This window comes from Abrus precatorius, unplaced genomic scaffold, assembly GCF_003935025.1.
Source record: "Abrus precatorius isolate BTA unplaced genomic scaffold, Abrus_2018 Scaffold153, whole genome shotgun sequence".
NCBI lineage: Eukaryota > Viridiplantae > Streptophyta > Magnoliopsida > Fabales > Fabaceae > Abrus > Abrus precatorius.
The window spans coordinates 449,512-468,986 of NW_020874351.1; the positions used below are offsets into that span (position 1 = coordinate 449,512).

The window sequence follows — 19,475 nt, forward strand, 5'->3', positions numbered from 1 at the left end:
CTCTCCAAAGACTCTGAATAACAGAAAGCAGTACAATGTTGGTGTGCGAATCCTGCAATAAAAAGACTGAATCATGAGAAAGCAAAGCATCTGGAATCCATGAGACTAGTTTCGTTGTTTCTCATCAGAGGCAACATTTTTTAAACGGATCAGCAATTTGACATCAAAGAAACAAACTTCACTCGAATTTGTTGTTCAAATGCAGAAAGAGAGTGAGTAAATTTGTTGTTTCTTTATGTCAGTTATTTGAAATCAAGCATTCAATTGGCACACCTTAAATAAGTAGCAAAACTGAATGAATGACATTCAGAATTCAACTTAGCTTAAATAACACTAAGCTTAAAAACTTCATAGTAACAAAGGCACAATGAGAGTCCACATATCATTTTTTCCCCTTTACAGGAGAACAAATCAACATAAGGTCCAATTGAAACAACAATATTCACTGGCTAAGTGGAGAAAGAGTGTTAAAAAATTTTATTAATTGAAAAGGGCTCACATATGGGATCAGGGCCTAATTTATGTATTCATCACCCTAGCTCAGTTTATTTCATGAAATTTGTCTTCCTTTTGGAAACTTTAAAGTTTCTTAACCTGACACTAGGAATGTCTCATTGATGGAGAAATTAAAAAATAAAAATAAAAGCCCACGAGAAACAGATACAAATGTTAATGAAGACTGGAGAAGAAAGGAGGAAGGACATGCAAATTGAAGCAGGTGTACATAGGGTGCAAATTGAACAGCTGAAGAGAACACAAAATAAACCAATTATCAGTTAGATTGGAGAAATTAAGCTTCAGTGTTTAGATAAACAACTATCAGTTTTCAATCGAGATGTGGATATAAATGAAATGTTCGGTGCTACATTTTAGCTCCCTTTTGAAAATGTACCCTTTATGACCTTCAGCATCCAAATTGTTCTCCACGGAAAATCAATCCAAAACTAAACCTTTGTAGTAATGTAATCTCTTTTAGGACATTCTCTAACAAACCCAACAAAAAATACAGCATTTTCCACTATTTTATATCTTAAAAACATGACATTGTAAAACAAAGTACAGAAAAAGATAACATTTTTCGTTTGTTTCACGGGTAGTGCAATGAAAATGACCTGGGTCTATCGTGCAAGCTCCACCACCTCCATTTAAGAGAGATAGGAGCTCACAGAGAGGAAGACTGAGCTCAAGTGTTTCTTGGAAGCAGCTCTGGAAGAAGAAGAGGGTGAGCGGGATATGGTTGTTTAAAATTTTTACGAAAAATAAAAATAAAAAAAGTTTTTTTTGAAAAAAATAAATAATAATATAATTCTATACTTTGTGGCAGTGGTTGACTGTTGACTTAAAAGTTAAAGACAGTTCATAATTAAGTAAGAAGTGAATGAGTGGATGTTTTTTTATTTGGATTCAGGGTAAGATTGTTTGTGAGATCTGGTCGTTTAAGGTTTTGAATTACCATTTAAGTTACATATATACCCTTATATAGTCTCTTTTATTACAATTATTTGCTTGTTGACTATACAGTTTCGATTCAAGGGTAGTTTTAGGTTAAAATCTTTTTGTGAAATTGATTGGAGGGTAGATTCTTCAAAGTTGAAAATGGAATAAGCACAGATCTATTGTGTCGAATGCTTTTCTATTCATCTCTTTTGCAACCAAAAGAAAAACTACACGTTATAATCATTGGTTAGAATGTAACACATTCAACTTTACTACAAATGCATACAGAGTTTATGTTAATAAGTGCTTGAAGATATTGGTTCAGAAGTGTTAAATTTATTTTATTAAATGTTAATTATTTTTAAAAATTAAGCTATTTTATCTAATATATGTCTTTAATAAAAATATATTAGTAATTACATTCAAATACAATAAAAATTATGATAAACGTATTAACAATATTTTTAATAAAAATATTAATTATTTAATTCATATTTTCAAAACAATAATTAATATTTTAAGAAATATCAATATCAACTATATTTTTTTTAAATATAAAAAAAATTTCTCACACATAGATATTTTATCTATTAACAAGTTTTTCATATATTAAAGTACGATTTATACACATTTGGAATGTTTAAATTATAAAAAAACTATAATGTTTTTTTACGATAAAAAATATAATATATATCAAATTTATCATAAAAATAAAATTATTGAAATATATTTGTTAAATGTGTATTCTAATTTTTTAATAATTAATGTCCATGCCCTACTTTGTTAATGAGTAAATAAAAAATTCTGTTTGATTAAATTCACGTTATAAATACTTTTATTTGTGACAAATTTTTTGCTACTAATATTCTTAGATATGAATAATTTTAATTTAAAATTGATAAAAATAAAAACACAAATAATTAGATAACTAATTAAAAAGAAAAATATTTAAAGCTTATAAAACATATTACACGGCAAACAGGCAAAAAAAATAAAAAATGAGTACGTGTAGATTAATCATGTTAAATATATTTACCCTATCACAATATTTATAATAGTAAATATTATCAGTTTTATTTTAAAAAATATAGTTATTATTTAAATTTATAATTTTTTAGGTGATATGAAATTAATTAATATAATTATTGATGTAATTTTTTATTTAATAGATTAATTTTATAAAATTTTAAATAAATAAAATTATTGAGAATTCTGTTACATTACTTTATTTTATTGGATAATATATTTTAAAAATATAAATAAATATTTTCAAATATTTAAATTACAAAAATTTTAATATATATATAATTTAATTTAATAGTTAATAATTAATTTTATATTTTATACAAAATCATTAAAACAAAAATGTTTAAATTTAATATATGATGTCAAATTTTATGCATGGAAAGAAAGTCATATCCATAGAATAAAATATCGATACTTATATATTTATTTAACTTTTTTTATAGAATACAATATTAATTAATTTAATTATTTTAAAGGTTTTTATCAAATTGAACAATTTTATGAATAAAATAAAATAAAATAATATTTTATTCTATTATTTTTATTTTAACTTGTGATATTTTTAAAAAATATTAGTAAATATAAAATTTTAGATAATATACTTCTAAATATTTAAATTGTGTAAAATTTAATATATATATATATATATAATTATAAAATTAATATAAAATTATTCAATTTTGCATAATGTTATTAAATAATGTAACTACTTAAGTTTGACAGTTAATGTTAACATTTGACATTCTATTTAATTCAAACAGGATGATAATTTAGATAAAAAAATTAAATATTAATTTTTTAATTTTATTAAATACATAATTAAATAATAAATTATTTATTTAATATATTGTTAAATAATTAAAATTTAGATAAAATAAAGTGGATAAAAATATAGTATAATTTTGATATCTCAAATAAAAAAAATTACTCTTCTAATATTGTTTCAAAATAGCATTTTATATTGATCAAACAATCAGGATAAATAAAGTTAATATAATAAATAAGTTAAAAAAATTTATATTAGTTATAAAATAATTAATTTTTAAAGTGCTATTTTTTCTATACTCAAGACGAACACAAAAAAAATACAAAATACAAAATACTCTTTTCACGTGTTCAATACTAGTATAACTCTTGTTACTTGGACCGTCTAAAAACTAAAATTAATTAAATAAAAGGAGGAAGATTGATATTGTAATATTTTAAATAAATTATAAAATTATAAATAATAATGTAATTGTAGATAAAGGAAGAGTAATGTTTATATTTTAAATTAATTTTATATTAATTATAAAAAATCTAAATCAGTTTAAAAATTCATATTTAAATTATTTTTTACTTATAAAATTCAACCATTTTTTTACCTTTATAGTTATAAATTAAAAAAATACACAAAATTTTAATTTATACAAATTATATATCTATTTTATATAAATTTTTTTAATTTATTTTAAAGGAATTTTGGATAAAAAAAATTCTAAAATTGTAATATTTTGTCTATTTTTTTAGTATCGTTTAAGTTTTTATGCTTCATAATTTTTGTGAAAAATAAGTATATTAAAATATTTTATAAGATAGTTTAGGTGTTAGACTTCGTATTAACTAAGATTTAATTAATATAACTTTTATTAGTGTATCTTAAACTTTGAAATATAAAATTGACGACGTTAATGAGGAAGTTTTGAATGTTTAAAATTGAAAGAAAAATAACCTTACACCTAATTTTCTTTTGGCAAAAATATTGAGAAGTTTTGTTGACTGTGGTGTGAATGAGTAACATAAACTGGATTCTCGCGCTCGATCGTTCAATCAATTTAAAGCCTTAAGTACTCGACCGTTTGTCGTTTCCCCGTGTTGTCGATTCAAACGTTGGTAGCTCGAGTGTGTGAAAACCAAGAACATCCAAATTCAAATCTTATGTGATAAACACGCTAATCTCTGATTAAAGAAGGGAATGAGTAGTTAAAACGTTGTTAGAAGAGTAAAAGCTATGCAACGCCATTAAAAATCTTGAAAGTTTTTGAACCATAGAGGAACAAGATTAAAGGAATCAATTTAATATCATAAGCACGTGACTTTGCAGCTTTGACAGGTGTATGAACAGCGTAGCTTATCTATGCCCCAAATACGTGAAGGGCACCAACCCTTCGACATAAGTCTTACTGTCCTACCTACTTTGAATAATGCCCTAGCGTTAGAGTACTATTATACCACAATCATATTTAAGCTCGCAATTTTAGTTTATTTTATATAGTATAATAATCATATAGAACACTTGCATACCAACTAAGGATGAATTATAATCAAAGGGTAAGTGAGCATGTTTTCTAATTACACAAATTCATGATCTAAACGATTTTATCCAATAGGATATAATATGAATATGATTTGGTTAAGGGTTCACTTTGCATCACATGATGCTATTGGGTAGCTTGTGGACCACAATTACACCACTGGATCCAAATTGAGATTTAAATTTCTTTGTTGCTTCATGAATTATTGGTTGGTCACGCGGGACGAAGATGACAGTAATGAATAGCCCCCATGAATTGTGAAAAAATTTCAAACGTAATTCACGTTTGAATAATATTTATCGAACAAAATAAATACAATTGGCTTCAAATTGCCTTGGAAAAAGGAGATTAACAAGTTTGAAAACGTTTAATTGTTTATTCATGATTTCTTGTTGTACCCTTTTAAAATTCTGAGATAATCTGGAGCTACTACCATTTAAAGTTTATTGTGCCGTAAAGGCTATGTTGTATGATATCTCTAAATAAATTTATATGTTTACACTTATACATGAAAATTAACAAGTTTAAATCATTAAAGAGGTTAATAATTATATAATATTAATGTGATATAATACAAAGTTTTAATATGTTTTTAATCCTCGTAATTTATTGAATTTCTTATTTCAGTTTTTCTTTTATATACATATTTCTCATGAAAAATGTTAATATCAGTTGTTAAGACAGAATAAATTATTTATATTTATATTAATAAATTATTTTTATCATTATATTATTTATATTTATATTAATAAATTAGTATTTTAAATCTAAAAAAAAATTCTAATGACACGAGATTTTATTATTCTAACTAAACGGATATTGTTTAAAAATATTATTAATCTAACTTATCTACTAAACAAGTCAATACAAATAAAAAACTTAATCTAACCTAAGCCATATGCAAATAAGGCTTAGCCTAACCTATGTTTAATATAAATTAAGTCAATCTGTTAACAAGTGAATTGATTTATTTCTATCACAGAAAGAGAACAACAATTATTCACTCTTTTGAAAAGAATATAGGTAAAACGCTGTCGTATAGGTTTGTCATAATTGAATTTATGCAGTTACTTGGATCCGCATTCAGTCGATGCATCGGTTGATAGGGAAACTTCCACATTATAATTGAAAATAGAATGAGATTTGGACTATTTTTTGGTACTAATCAGTAAAAAGAGAGAAAAGAACTACAAGAAGAAGGACAAAGAAATGAAAACATGAATGAGTAAAGGAATCATCACTTGTCTTCCTATAATTCTGGCTCATCATCTGTCCCAACATGGTGAGGTTTGAGCTACATCAATGGCAACCTCCATCACAACCTAGCTTTCATTTTCATCGTGCCCAACTCAAGATTAGGATGTTCAAGATCAAGACTGGGTCATTAGAAGAAAAGGCCAACCGTAATAAATAAAATCAAAAGATCCTGATCTCTCTTTGGTTCTCGTGTATAAAGTAAACTGATAAATACTTGACTATTTTTTACGTTTCAAGTTTTACTTGCGTTTTTTTAAAAACAATTATCAACAACTTGTTTTAAGTTAAATTTGAGATATTGAGAGATTATTAATGTGAGAATAAAAGTTTTTGATAGGCTATCTTAAGCACTAAAGATGAAGAAAGAAATATTTATAGCCTTGGTAAAGATAGAAAAATAAGGATAGGAAATTTGGACCAAATGAAATGCAATAAATTGACTTATATATGTTTAGGTTTTTATATTTTAGCAAAGATGTTTATTTTAATCATTTCAAATAATTTATTGTTTTATTTTAGTTCTTATTTTTTTATGAGCTATTATTTTAGTTCCTTTAGCTAATATGTTCTAATGAAAAAATTAGTACTTGACAGTATTTTATAAAACAAATCAACAATAGAAATTAGAAACAAGAAATTATGAAAAAATAGAGACTAAAATTAAAATATATATATATTTAAAGAAACTAAAACAAAAAAATATTAAAATATGAAGACTAAAGCTCAATAAATATAAAGAAAGTAACATCTCAGTATAGAATAACAGTTTTTGCAATGAGTGTACATGGACATATGTTAAAAAACTAATATGTAGTTAATTTTTATTAAAAATTGTATTAGTAAATATTATCATGAATTTTTTTGTAATATTTTATTCTATTGAATAAAAATTATTATGAGTAAGTTTTATTGTGTGTCTTTAGACACACGTTAAAAATATCTTGTAAAATAAAATATTAAAAAATAGAGAAAAATAAATTTTATAAGCTATTTAATAAAATGTGTTAGTTTTTATTGCATTTATTAGACTCAATGGAAATTTAAATTTAAATTAAGAAGAGTAGTATTGATAGGTGGAATTAAGTTTAATAATATTAAATAAGGGTAAAATTATCTTGTTAAATAATATAAAAAATAAAATAAATAATTAAATTAATTTTTTATTAATTTATGTAATTTATTTGAATTTGTCTTGTAAAAAGGAATAAAGTGAAATATTATAATTTTTTAAAATTATATATTTTATTATAGAATTCAATAATTTGATATTTGAGATAGAGAATGAGACCAATTATAACAAAAAAATAGATTAGTTTATATATTTTTTAAAATATGAAAGGGTATGCGCCAGATGTGCGAGAAAGATAAATTGTTTAATAAGATTATAAAGTCTAAGAAAATGATAGACCAGTGGAGGAAAAAAAAAATCTTTAATCTCAACTTATAAGAACAAATACAAGTTCACGAGTTTTATAATTATTGAAAAAGAATAATTAGAGACTCATGTTATTAAAAAATAATTTAATTTTATATCAAGAAAGTTAATCATAAAAGTTACATATTTATTATGAATATTAATGAGAGGATGAGAGAAAGAAACATATGATTTTAGTTTATTTAAAAAAAATAAGTATAATAGAGTGCTAAATTATTTTGTAAAAGGACTTAAAAAATAAAGAAATGTATATTTCCTTGTTTGATCAATTAAACATATGTACACAGTTATAATATATATATTTTTTATATATTTATAGGTTTGTGTTACAATTTTTTTTAAGGATCTAAGACATATTATCCTACTAAAAATTTATATAAAATTTTTGTATTTTAAAAAGAAACCAAACTTAATTCAAGACAATCAACAAAAAAATAAAAACTCAACATTTCAACAATAAAATAAAGTCTCATGGGTATTATAATAACATCTTAAATATATACATATATAATTGTTCTTTAACAACATTTACATGAGAACAAAACTCAAAATACAAATTATAGTCAAAAGTTACATTTTATGACAATATGTAGCTAAATAGTTTAGGATCACAACTATGACCTAGGCTAACAAAAGTAAATATACAAATTTTCAAAATCTTTAACTCGGACCATTGCTTAGCCAAACCCTCTAGCATGAAAAATAGATGCTCTACATGTCATTCCTACTCACATACCACCGTCGATCATCGCAGCACACATACACCAACACAGACAAAATGCAAGAGTGAACTTTTGAAATAAATAGCCATAGTTATAACGTTAGGACAAATGTAATTACATATACAACTTAGTACACAAAAAATGCTTAGCAAAGTAGTGCAACAATTTTGTCTATTCTCGACCCATCTAATGCAGTAGCTTAGTTTTAACTAATTTCACAGCTTAAGTAATTTAGAAAAACTTAAAATTTTATGATCTGGGAGCGACCCATCGCGTTATATAGATCCAGTCATAACATAACATTACCTAGCATTTCTCATATCGTTACATGTTTAACCACCTAAAAACATAATTTAACTCTAGAATGATGAAAGCAACATGATGCAACACAACTATATATATACAAAGTCCTAACTCCAAAGAACTTTGGGAAAAACTTAAATTCATACAAAAATTTCTCTCAGCCCTTTGACCTAGTAGGTTATAATTACAGGGATTACATTGATGCCTAGATACGAACTTTTTGGTTTCAAAATAAACTCAATCAACATTCTTGGTTAATCTATTTTAAAAAGAATCAAGAATATTACTTTCCAAATTGGTTCCTATAGTGGTGGGACTATTTTAGACCAATTCAAGAATCAAGAAGGATATTCAACTTTTAAAGACAGGTATCTGCAGGATTCCAGAATCCCAGTAGATTTGAAATATTTTTTTGCCTTTGCTCTCGCATGGGCATTCTCTTGGCAGTATAGATATAGCAGAGTAGAAAATGAAGAAACTCTTCCCATTCTTCAAAGTTATTCCTTTGTAAAATGGTGAGGTTAATTCAATGTTGATCATGCAAGACCTCTTGGTGTTACTGAATTTTTTGGAAATAATCCAAAATTATTAAAACTTGCTAATCCAGCAACATTTCAATTTCTTAACCAAAAATCTAAAATTGCAGCCTTTTTATCATAGTATAATTCTAAAGAGAAGATAAAGAAAAATCTAAAAGATGTTATTCTCCTTCTGCAAAGCCAAGATGAAGCAGAATCTTCTTCAAAGTAAGATTCCAAAATAAATACTAAAGACATTTATCAAAATGAAGATGATTGTTTTGGAATAGATATTCAAGAATTATGATGCAATTTGACTTGTACTATAGAAAATAGTTCCTGTAATTAACCGAAACTGTAGAAACAGTATTTTATTTTCTTATATAAGGAGTTCTTGACCATAATGTGAGGTACCCTTTCATTTAGCCATTAGAGAAATAAAGTTTAGAAAGAAGTGCTTTGAGATACTATCTTTGTAAGCTTTTTTCTAAGTTTTTAATAAAATATTGTTTATGTACATTTCTCTCTTCTCCCCCAGCTGGTTCTGTTCGGACTACCGTCGTTCAGCTTTCTTCTATTCCTCTTTTACTAGATCTGTGCTGGTTCTATCGCCATTTTAGTTTTTTATATTTTAATTTTACATATTTATATTCTGCATTTATATTTCTGCATTATTCTTAGTAATCCTGCTATTGCCTACTTTCCTTTCAACACTTATTTTTCTCCTTTGATCCACTTCGAAAAATCTAGTATCAGAGCCTGATGGAGAAGTAGGAATATAATTATTAATTGTTAACTGAAATTTCTATAACCATGGTTTATAGGCTGGACAGTTGACAAGCCTTTCGGATGAGACTGTTACTAGTCGTCCCTATCTGTAATAATGCCACGAATTAATGGTTCAGAAATACTATTCTGTATAGTTCTTTAATTTGTGAAATGCTTTTACTGGAAGTACAACAATTCTTAAGGTCTTTTGAATGGAGCTACAACAGTAAGACCCGTGTGGATGAAAGGCAGTAAGGCTGATTCGACGATGCTGTGTTCAAAAGAAATAAAGAACATAAGAAGCTGGTGGCTTAAAAGAAATTTTGTTTTTGTAAAAAAAAAATTCACAAATAACCAGATCCAGTTGAGAAAGTTATAAATAATTAACAGATATATTGTTACGGAACCAGATGAAGGTGATGTGCCAGATGTTTTATCATTATGTCTCGTCTTCTTCGCTCTTTCTCTCGCATCTCCTTCTGTTCTGGATCTAACTCTTCATCCTCCTCTCCAACCAAAAACTCTCTTTTCAATGATCAATATATATATATATATATATATATATATATATATATAACATCTTCAATATACTATGTCATAGCATTGATCAACTAGTCTCAGCATAATATATTTACAGGATTTTTAAATACTCATCACAGGCAAGATCAATTTTCACATCATTCACATGACAATAGAGAACCCCCATCAGACACACTATGTGTTCTATCCTAAGGTTTGTCCATACATCAACCCATATTCAGCTAAACTAAAATTTATAGTATCTGAGTGAATAATAATAGCCATATAAGGTAAGCTCTCCTTACTTAGAAATATGTTTCTAAGATTGTACTCTTCGTGAGTCCTAAAGAGAAATATAACGCCCAAAAAACTTAGATCTCCTTAGTACTACAAGGTAAAAAAAACTCTTTGAGAGAGAATAAACAAGTAATAAAGAAAGAATTTAGAGAACTAGGCTTTGAAACTTACTTGAATCAAAACGGAATGAATGTTCATGCTTGGATTTGGAAGAGGTTTGGACATTGGAAAAGTTTTCTCTGAGTAGAAAGGCTCTGAAACTTGCTTCTCGCTACATTTAACAACTTTCTTTACAACAAAAAAAATTAGACAATACAATGTTAGTCTCTCTTGCTACGGCAAGAATATTATTAAGTCAACCTTATCCACTTTTCATTATAGCGAGACTTTCTCGCTACAATAGGACACTATTTCTTGTACAGTAAGAGCGCTTTAGAGAACTTGATTTTGGATGACTTGTCTCGTTACAGCAAGATATTCTACAGTTTACACCAATTAAACCTTACTCAATTCAAACAGTATGCATCAACTTTTTATCCAACAAATATACAACCAACTCTCTGTCTCTCTTTCTCTCTCTCTCTCTCACACACACACACACACACTCAATTCAAACAGTATGCATCAACTTTTTATCCAACAAATATACAATTAACTCTCTCTCTCTCACACACACATACACACACATATCCAAGCAATTTCATACTCCTTTCAACTCACAATATTATTTTCAAACATATATATTCATACAAGTCAAACAATTACAACACATATTAAAAGAATAATATCATATATAAAACACATATATGACAATTTGTATCAATGGTTAAGTGTTAAACCTAATATGAGAAACTTATAAATCTTAATTTTCAGTTTATATTTCAATGAATGTTATACTAAATACTAAAAGAGATTATGCCACGTTAATAAAAAAATAATAATTATGCCGCTTGTAATAATTTTATTTGATTTAACAAAATTATTTCTATTAAAAAATACATATAATTTTAACAAATAATAATAATTCTAATTTGTGCATATCGTAACCATTAAATTACTTTACCTTACTCCACAATTTAATACATTTTTCAATTCAATTTTAAACAAATAAAAATACACACACAAATTAAAAATATTAAATAATTTGAATAAAGTTAAATTATGTCACAAAAATAAAATTTTTATTCTTATAAATAAATTAAAAAAATATGCCATTGAAAGTTTAACTGTATTAAATATTTAAATAAATTTTTTATTGTTGATAATAATTTTATTTTAATTCAAATATGATTGATTAAAAATGTGTTATATAATAAAATAAATCAAACGCAAATATATATATTTATGTTTTCTTTTCATACAAAATATTCATGTTAAAATAAGTCCAATGCAAAAGAAATAATGCCTTTTTTAAAAATAATGTTAGTATTTGCCAACTTTTGTTTTTGATCAAGCAGTTTTTTTTTTTCATCTACATAGTATTTCGCTCTCTCTGTTTTTTTGGTCAACGTATTTCGCTATCGCAACTGACGCTTATGATTAAGTTACTCGGACCAGCCCAAACTCAGCCCAAACAAGCTGTTCGTACTGATCGAGTGTGCAAAGCTGTTTGACCAAAAACAACAAAAACTGAGCAAAGCTGTTAAAAGGAAAAAGTAAAATTATAAACACTTTTCCTTTGTGTGCATATACATCAAGATAAATAAAATGAGAAAAAAAGTGATAAAATAACAGGTAATATGATATAATAAAAACAAATAAAAAAGTGAGCTATATTCAATGAATGTTAAATGTGTCAAACTATTAATAAATTAAAATTTTAGAAATGTGTAAAGTTGAACTAAAAATTAATAATTAACATAAAAATTATAAATATATATAATATTCAAAATTTATTTGTATCAAATTATTTTTTAACTTTAATTTATAAAAAATAAAATATAAGTAATTTCAACTTTTAAAACTAATTTAAGTATTAATAATAATAATAATTTTTTTTATTGAAAATCATATTTATGAAACAATTGATCTTTCAGGAAAAAAATAATAATAATCCAACAATGGTTTTGTATGGTCCTGTGGCGTGTTTGTCTGCATGTGCATGTGTCATCACTCATCAGACACAAACACACAGAGACAGAGACAGAAACGGAAGCAGTGCAAGGCATTGGGTATGTTATGTTCATCCAACAAAATGCACAACCCACTTTCTGAGGCTCTGATTTCCGTGAAATACTATCCAATCCCTTCTCCTTTCTCTTCTCTTCTCTATTCACGCATCATCATTCTTGTCTATTCCTACCAAATAAAACAATTACCAACTCACACTCATTCCGCACTACCCTTCAAACTCTAACTCAATTTCCCATGATTCGGTGCCGAATTTTTCTGATAAAACCTCATCGAATTATTCTCTGACTTTGCTTATTTGCGTCAAAGAAACGCAGCGTGAGTTTCAGTTTGGTGATTAAAAAAGAAAAAGCGTTTTATCTTTTGGCCTTTTGGATTACGTTGCAAATTCTATAGTATAATGGCGGGTGGGTTGGTGAAGGGTGGCGTTTCAAAGTTAATTGCTTTTTGGTAGGTAGGTCCAGTGGTTGACGTTTTCTTCTTGAACAAGGTCATACACTTCATTGGGTCTTCACTGTTCACTGCAATTCCAATTTCGAGCTTCCTTTGCGGGTGTTTGTGTGAGAGAAAGAGAAAAAAAAAAAAAAAAACTGAGAGAGGGAGATGGCTGGAAATCTGGCAAGGAGGGCTTTGGGAACCGATATGCCGGTGATGGTTCAGGTACACGCCAAGGCCCCTGTTTGCCTTTTTTCTCTCTTTGGAATTGGACAAGTTCATTTTTAGTTTTTGGATTCATAATCTAATTCGTGCTTGGTGTGTTTGTGTTTGCAGATGCAGGAATTGCTCCGTGGAGCTCAGAATTGCGTGTCTTTGGCCCAGGTTTGTTTTAGTTTTCTCTGTTTCCAATGCTTGTTTTATTAATCGGCTGTTCCATCTTGCGTCCCTGGCACATGTTAAGAAATAAATAATTAATTTTTTTTTATATTAAAAGTTGCAGTATTCAGTGTTATCAATGATTAGATTTTGCATTTTTCAATAAAAATTGACTTACGTATAAATTTTTATTGTGTGAGCTCCAGGCAATGTTCAAAAAACTGTTTATTAGTATAATTGTTTTTCTAGTGTGTGTATAAGGACACGTAATAAGAATTTATATACAGTAAGTTTTTATTAAAAATCACGTAATTTAATGCATTGATAACATGCTATAAATTTACTATAGATATTGATGCTTGTATGTGTTTACTGCTTACTGGTCTCCAATATTTGAAGTATAACTTAGTCTAGCTTGGTTGGTGTGTGTGTGTTAGAATCTTGAGAGGAATTCCTGCATAGATGTGTAGATTTTAGCTATACGTGGGACCCATGTGGATCCCACTGTATGGTTGCAATCTGTGTGCAGGTGTGCATTATGGAGGTATAGCTAGAAATGGGATTGGGAGCTGTCTGTTTTCTCTTCTTAAATTTAGCGATGTTTGGTGTGCGTTTATGAAGGTGGCACTCTTATCCTCTTAACGTGCTAGGGGGTAATACCTTAAAAACGTGCTTTGAAAAAAATCTGAAACTTTGAGAAACTTAAAACGTTTTTTTTACTGCACTTCCTTGCAACATTTCTGATGACAAAGTCTTTAAATTTGACAATGGAACTTATCCTGGGTCTGGATTGTAAGAAAAAGTTGCAAGCTATATATTTTGATTCTACACCTGTTGTTAATGATTTTGGTTCATAGTTCTGCATGCTTTTTAGTCACGATTGAAGTTTACTAAAATGCAATTTGTGATGCGTTTCTTGAATTTTGTCTGCTGTAGGGGGTAGTTTATTGGCAACCTCCAAGGCAAGCATTGGATAAGGTGAAAGAACTAGTGTGGGAGCCTTCTATTAGTCGTTATGGTGCTGATGAAGGTCTTCCTGAACTGAGAAATGCATTAGTACAAAAGGTAAACAGTCTAGTTTCTTCCTACAACTTATACAAGGAGTGACCGTGGATAGCTATAGGAGGTTTTTCATTTTGGGATGAAGCTCGAGCTTCCTTGAGGGTCGCAAGCCTATTAATGACTGCTTTTAATACCTGATTTGGTCCTTGACATTTGTGATCTTTCAGTTAACTCCTTTGAGTTTGTCATGCAGTTGCGTATTGAGAATAATTTGCAAAAATCCTCAGTAATGGTTACAGCAGGTGCCAATCAGGTGATCAATCCCCAGCTCTATAATTTGCATTTTATGTTTATAATTTTGTCATAACATAAAATAGAGAAAACATGGTTGCTGAAAAAAGTAAAACTTATAAGCTTTTTATCTTTCTTTTAACCTTTTGTCAGTTTGTGGTTTACCTATTTAAAATATATAATAGCCTTTTTAGTTTGCTTATCTTCAATCATATCCACAACCATCACAATGCTTGTCCTTCTTTAACTCAAATCATAATGAACCGGTCTAATAGTTGATAAGAATAGCATGGTTTTGTAATTGAAGACGTGCCTTTGATTGTTCAATTTTCTGTAGTTTTCAGTATTTATTTTAATATTTTATCTAATAAAGCTTTTCCAATCTCCTTAAAAAAAAAGTGTGATTAGGGAATTAAAAAACTTGATTCAGTGCTTTCGATCTATCCATTCTTTCTTGGCAAAATTTCTTTATTTGTTAGAAACTACAAGATAAGGTGATTTAAAATGAATTTTCTAGATTGTTATGTTCATCTTTTATTCCCTTTACCCGTATAATTTTCTTTTAACTCCCCTTTCGTTAGTTTAGAATCTTTCTTGTCACAGACTAACACTGAATAAGTCAGTGCTAACAGTTTAGCTCTTGTATGGTCTGTTATTTACACTGTTAGGGACTCTTTCTTTAATTGTTGATTGGAAATTAGTGACTGTTACGGTACTCATTCTGCTTTCATGATCAGTATAATTTGATCTTTCAACAAAATTATGGTACTTATTTCTTAACGTCTGCAGTGCAGGCATTCGTGAATCTAGTTCTTACTCTGTGTGATGTGGGGGATTTCGTGGTTATGTTTGCTCCTTACTACTTCAATTCATACATGTCCTTCCAGATGACTGGCATTACCGATATTGTATTGGGTCCTGGTAACCCAGAAACACTTTATCCAGATGCAGGTAAGAGGTGCATGATCTGGTCACTGACAATTTGTTTTTACTGATAAAAGAAGTGGAGTTATCATAAAGGAAAATAAGATTTGTTAGAACACAAAAAGATTTCAAAAGAAAGAAAATACAGAATAGAGAGACTCCTAGTGTGAGAATCCCACGCAAAACCAATCTCTAGTCTCACAATTTTTACTGCCTTTCCTCTCCCGCTGGCCCTGCTTCTAACATATTCTCTTAACAGAATTCACACCTTCCTCCCTCCTCTCCCCCCTGCTGCCATGTGTCCAAGAAGTAAAAAGAAAATCCCCCATGCATATTCCTTTCTGACTCCCTTCACTTGCTTATGTGACCTCTATCTCTCCCTTTATTTTTCTTAACTTAGACTCTAGTAATAGGAGGTTTTCTATCAGATTGTCAAACCTCTTCTAGGAAGGTTTCTTGGGCCATTCTAAACTTGTGCATGTCCAACCCTCTATCTTGTGATTTCATATATTGCTAAATCCAACATCCAAGTGGCACATACTGATTGAACAACTTTCTACATGACATTGTCCGTCCCTTGGTTGGTTAGTCAATACCGCAAAGAATTTTAGAAGACTGTTTGATGTCTATTAGAAATCAGTCATTCAAGTGTACAGTAGACATTGTTATGGTGTCAGATTTCTTTGTTTAGCTATTTATTTGCATTGTCTTGAATTTTCAGATTGGTTGGAAAGAATATTATCAGAGAGTAAACCTGTCCCAAAGCTTGTTACTGTTGTAAATCCAGGCAATCCAAGTGGAACCTACATACCAGAGTCTCTACTAAAGGTCTCTCTCTCTCTCTCACTGGGTTTGTGTTTGTATGTATGTGTAAGTATGCCTACTGCTAGTATGATTTTAAACATGTTACTGAACCCTTAAGGATTTGCCATTCAAGTATTCTTTCTATGGTTTCTTTTTGAATTCTCTTATGTAGCCAAACATGCATGTATTTGACCTGGGACTATAACAACCCAATGAATATGTTGATTCATCTAAACAATCTTTTTTCTTCAAAATTTTATTTTAAAATTGCTAAACAAATGCTTATTCTTAATTGTCCAGAGGATTTCAGATCTCTGCAAGAATGCTGGCTCTTGGCTTGTTGTTGACAATACATATGAGTAAGTCTTTAAGTTACTATGCTGGCACTTCCTTGTTGATCTTGTATTTGAGGATCTCTTATCCTTGTATATGTATATGTATGCAGGTATTTTATGTATGATGGCCTGAAACACTCTTGTGTGGAGGGAGATCACGTTGTTAACATTTTCTCTTTCTCAAAAGCATATGGAATGATGGGGTGGCGAATTGGATATGTAAGTAATCTTTCTGATGTCTTAATTTCCATCAGAAGGAGAACAGAGCATTAAACTTTTATGCCCAATTGATCATTTTTTGTGAAACTTTAGATGTCAACCATGTGAACCTGTAAACAAGCAGTGATGTCTTGTTGGATTTATGGTATTGATATTTTTTTAAGTCATTTTACTTCTACAATTTCAAGCCATGCAACATAATGTGCAAGGAACTCCACATATTCAGAAATTATACTTTGGCCTATTGTTTTCCTTTTTGATAATTAATATAACTTATCATAGTATTATTCAAGTTTGAAATAAAAATAAAAAACCAGGGTGGTTAGAACTCTGAGAAATGTTCTTTGACAAGTGTTCCTCCTCCCAAAGTATATATGATGAAACACAAGCTTATATTGCTTCCATTTTTATATTCAAGATTATTTGTTTCTTCTCGGCAATACAGTAGCTTCATTTTTCAGTTGCAACACCGTTAGTCTGAATGAAATGTTTGACTATTACAGATAGCATACCCATCTGAAGTAGAAGGACTAGCTACCCAACTTCTCAAAGTTCAAGACAATATTCCAATCTGTGCTTCAATAATATCACAACACCTTGCCCTCTACTCCTTAGAAATGGGACCTGAGTGGGTTAGAGAACGAGTAAAAACTCTTGTCAGGAATAGACAAATTGTTTTAGAAGCTCTTTCCCCTCTTGGAGAGGGTTCTGTGAAGGGAGGAGAAGGTGCTATATATTTGTGGGCAAAGCTCCCAGATGGGCGTGGTTTTGATGATTTCGAAGTTGTTCGCTGGCTAGCTAATAGGCACGGGGTTGCTGTAATCCCAGGAAGTGCATGTGGTTCTTCTGGGAATCTTAGAATTTCATTTGGAGGCTTGACAGAGGATGATTGCAAAGAAGCAGCAGAAAAGCTGAAGAAAGGCTTGGAAGAATTGGTTACAAAAGGGTTGGTGCAGGATCACTAACTTCTACTTCATCTCTTCCCTAAGTGGGAAGAAAAAGATAGTCCAATTGCCAGTTGCAACTGGTGCATTTCAATAAATTTAGGATTTACCTTCACCCTTGTTTAGTTGGAGGGTGGCAAGGTTATATTACTTTCATTTTCATCATTCAAAAAAGTGGATAGATGCATATACTTTTTACATCCATTGATTTCTTAATGTTTTCTGGCTCGTGCGGGATTCACACACACATACACACACACACACACACACAAACTAAACACATTGTAAAGTAGTCTTGCAACTTGTGAAAACACATTGTAAAGTAGTCTTGCAACTTGTGAAAGGTGTGTTGGATAAAATGCTTATAATGGATGGTAACTAAGAATACAACATTATTTTCTTAATGATTCATAGTGGCATATAGCTTAAGGGGCTGTACTCATTACAAGCAAGGGTGATAGTGAGTGTGTTGTAATCACTACTGCGGACAAAAGAAGCATATGGTTTGTGCATATATGATACAAGCAGAAACAAGCCAAGAGCACTAGCAAAAACCTCAAAAGACAAGAATAAAAGCTCTGTATAACGGAACTAAGGGAACTAAGTAGTTGCAAAGTTCCTAACGGCTGTTTTTTCAATTCGGCCATCAAGATCAACCACAACGTGGGTACCAAGATAAAGCAGAACGGATGAATAATGCAACTTATACATTGTTGTTTATTTTTTTGGATGGGTACTTGATGACTCAAAGTTAACGAGAAATAGGTATTCAATTGATGACACAGATATTTAGAAACAAATGAAACAAAGACAAATAAATATATTACTGTAAATCGTGGAACAAAAGACATTATAATGCTAATTTTTAACAATTTCGAAAACTTAAACTTTGACATAGCTTATCAACTATTGTTTCCAAAAAATAACTGAGAGATAATTCAACAGCTTTTAATTTTTTTGCTAACTTAAAATTTCATATATAATTTAGCAACTATTTTTGTCAAATAAACCCTAAATTAACTATGGAGTCATTGTTTGTTGTAGCACTAATTATTTTTATGCACATGCATAGCACAACTCTTGAAAAACAACTATGATGGAATCAATTAACATGATTACCTAAAGGTCCACCCGTTGATTGCAATTAAAAGGAAGATGAAGTAAGTGGACAAGAAAGAATTGGATTTTCAAATCAAAATGTAAAAGAGGGAGAGAGAGGAAAAGAGATAAAAGCCATTATTTTTCTCACTTTATTTTTTTAATGAAAGAAAAATATAAAGTGAAAGGGTAAGAAATTAGTTGGGGAAATAACATTATCATTGAAAATAAAGGGCAAAAGCAAAAACGAATAGTTAGAGGAAAATGGGCCACTTCATTATGAATGAGATGAAAAGTGGTTGTGGGCTAGTGGGCCCAACGGACTGAAATTCAAATCTG

The 19,475-nt window shown here is 29.0% G+C and overlaps 1 protein-coding gene across 4 annotated transcripts; it reads left to right on the top strand.

The window, feature by feature from the left end:
• Nucleotides 1–12,721: 12,721 nt before the first annotated feature.
• LOC113857126 (aromatic aminotransferase ISS1-like) lies at nt 12,722–18,267 on the top strand. Of its 4 annotated transcripts, none has more exons than XM_027488878.1 (10): nt 12,834–13,024; nt 13,161–13,366; nt 13,478–13,525; nt 14,456–14,584; nt 14,775–14,834; nt 15,607–15,763; nt 16,458–16,564; nt 16,841–16,899; nt 16,986–17,094; nt 17,598–18,263. In XM_027488878.1, the coding sequence occupies exons 2-10, from the start codon at nt 13,310–13,312 to the stop codon at nt 18,057–18,059; spliced, it is 1,188 nt and encodes a 395-aa protein (XP_027344679.1). In that variant the 5' UTR covers nt 12,834–13,024; nt 13,161–13,309; the 3' UTR covers nt 18,060–18,263. The 4 variants fall into 4 exon arrangements, with proteins under 4 accessions (XP_027344677.1, XP_027344680.1, XP_027344679.1 ...); XM_027488877.1 differs by having other exon boundaries at nt 13,165–13,366; XM_027488876.1 differs by having other exon boundaries at nt 12,722–13,366.
• The last annotated feature ends 1,208 nt before the right edge of the window (nt 18,268–19,475 follow it).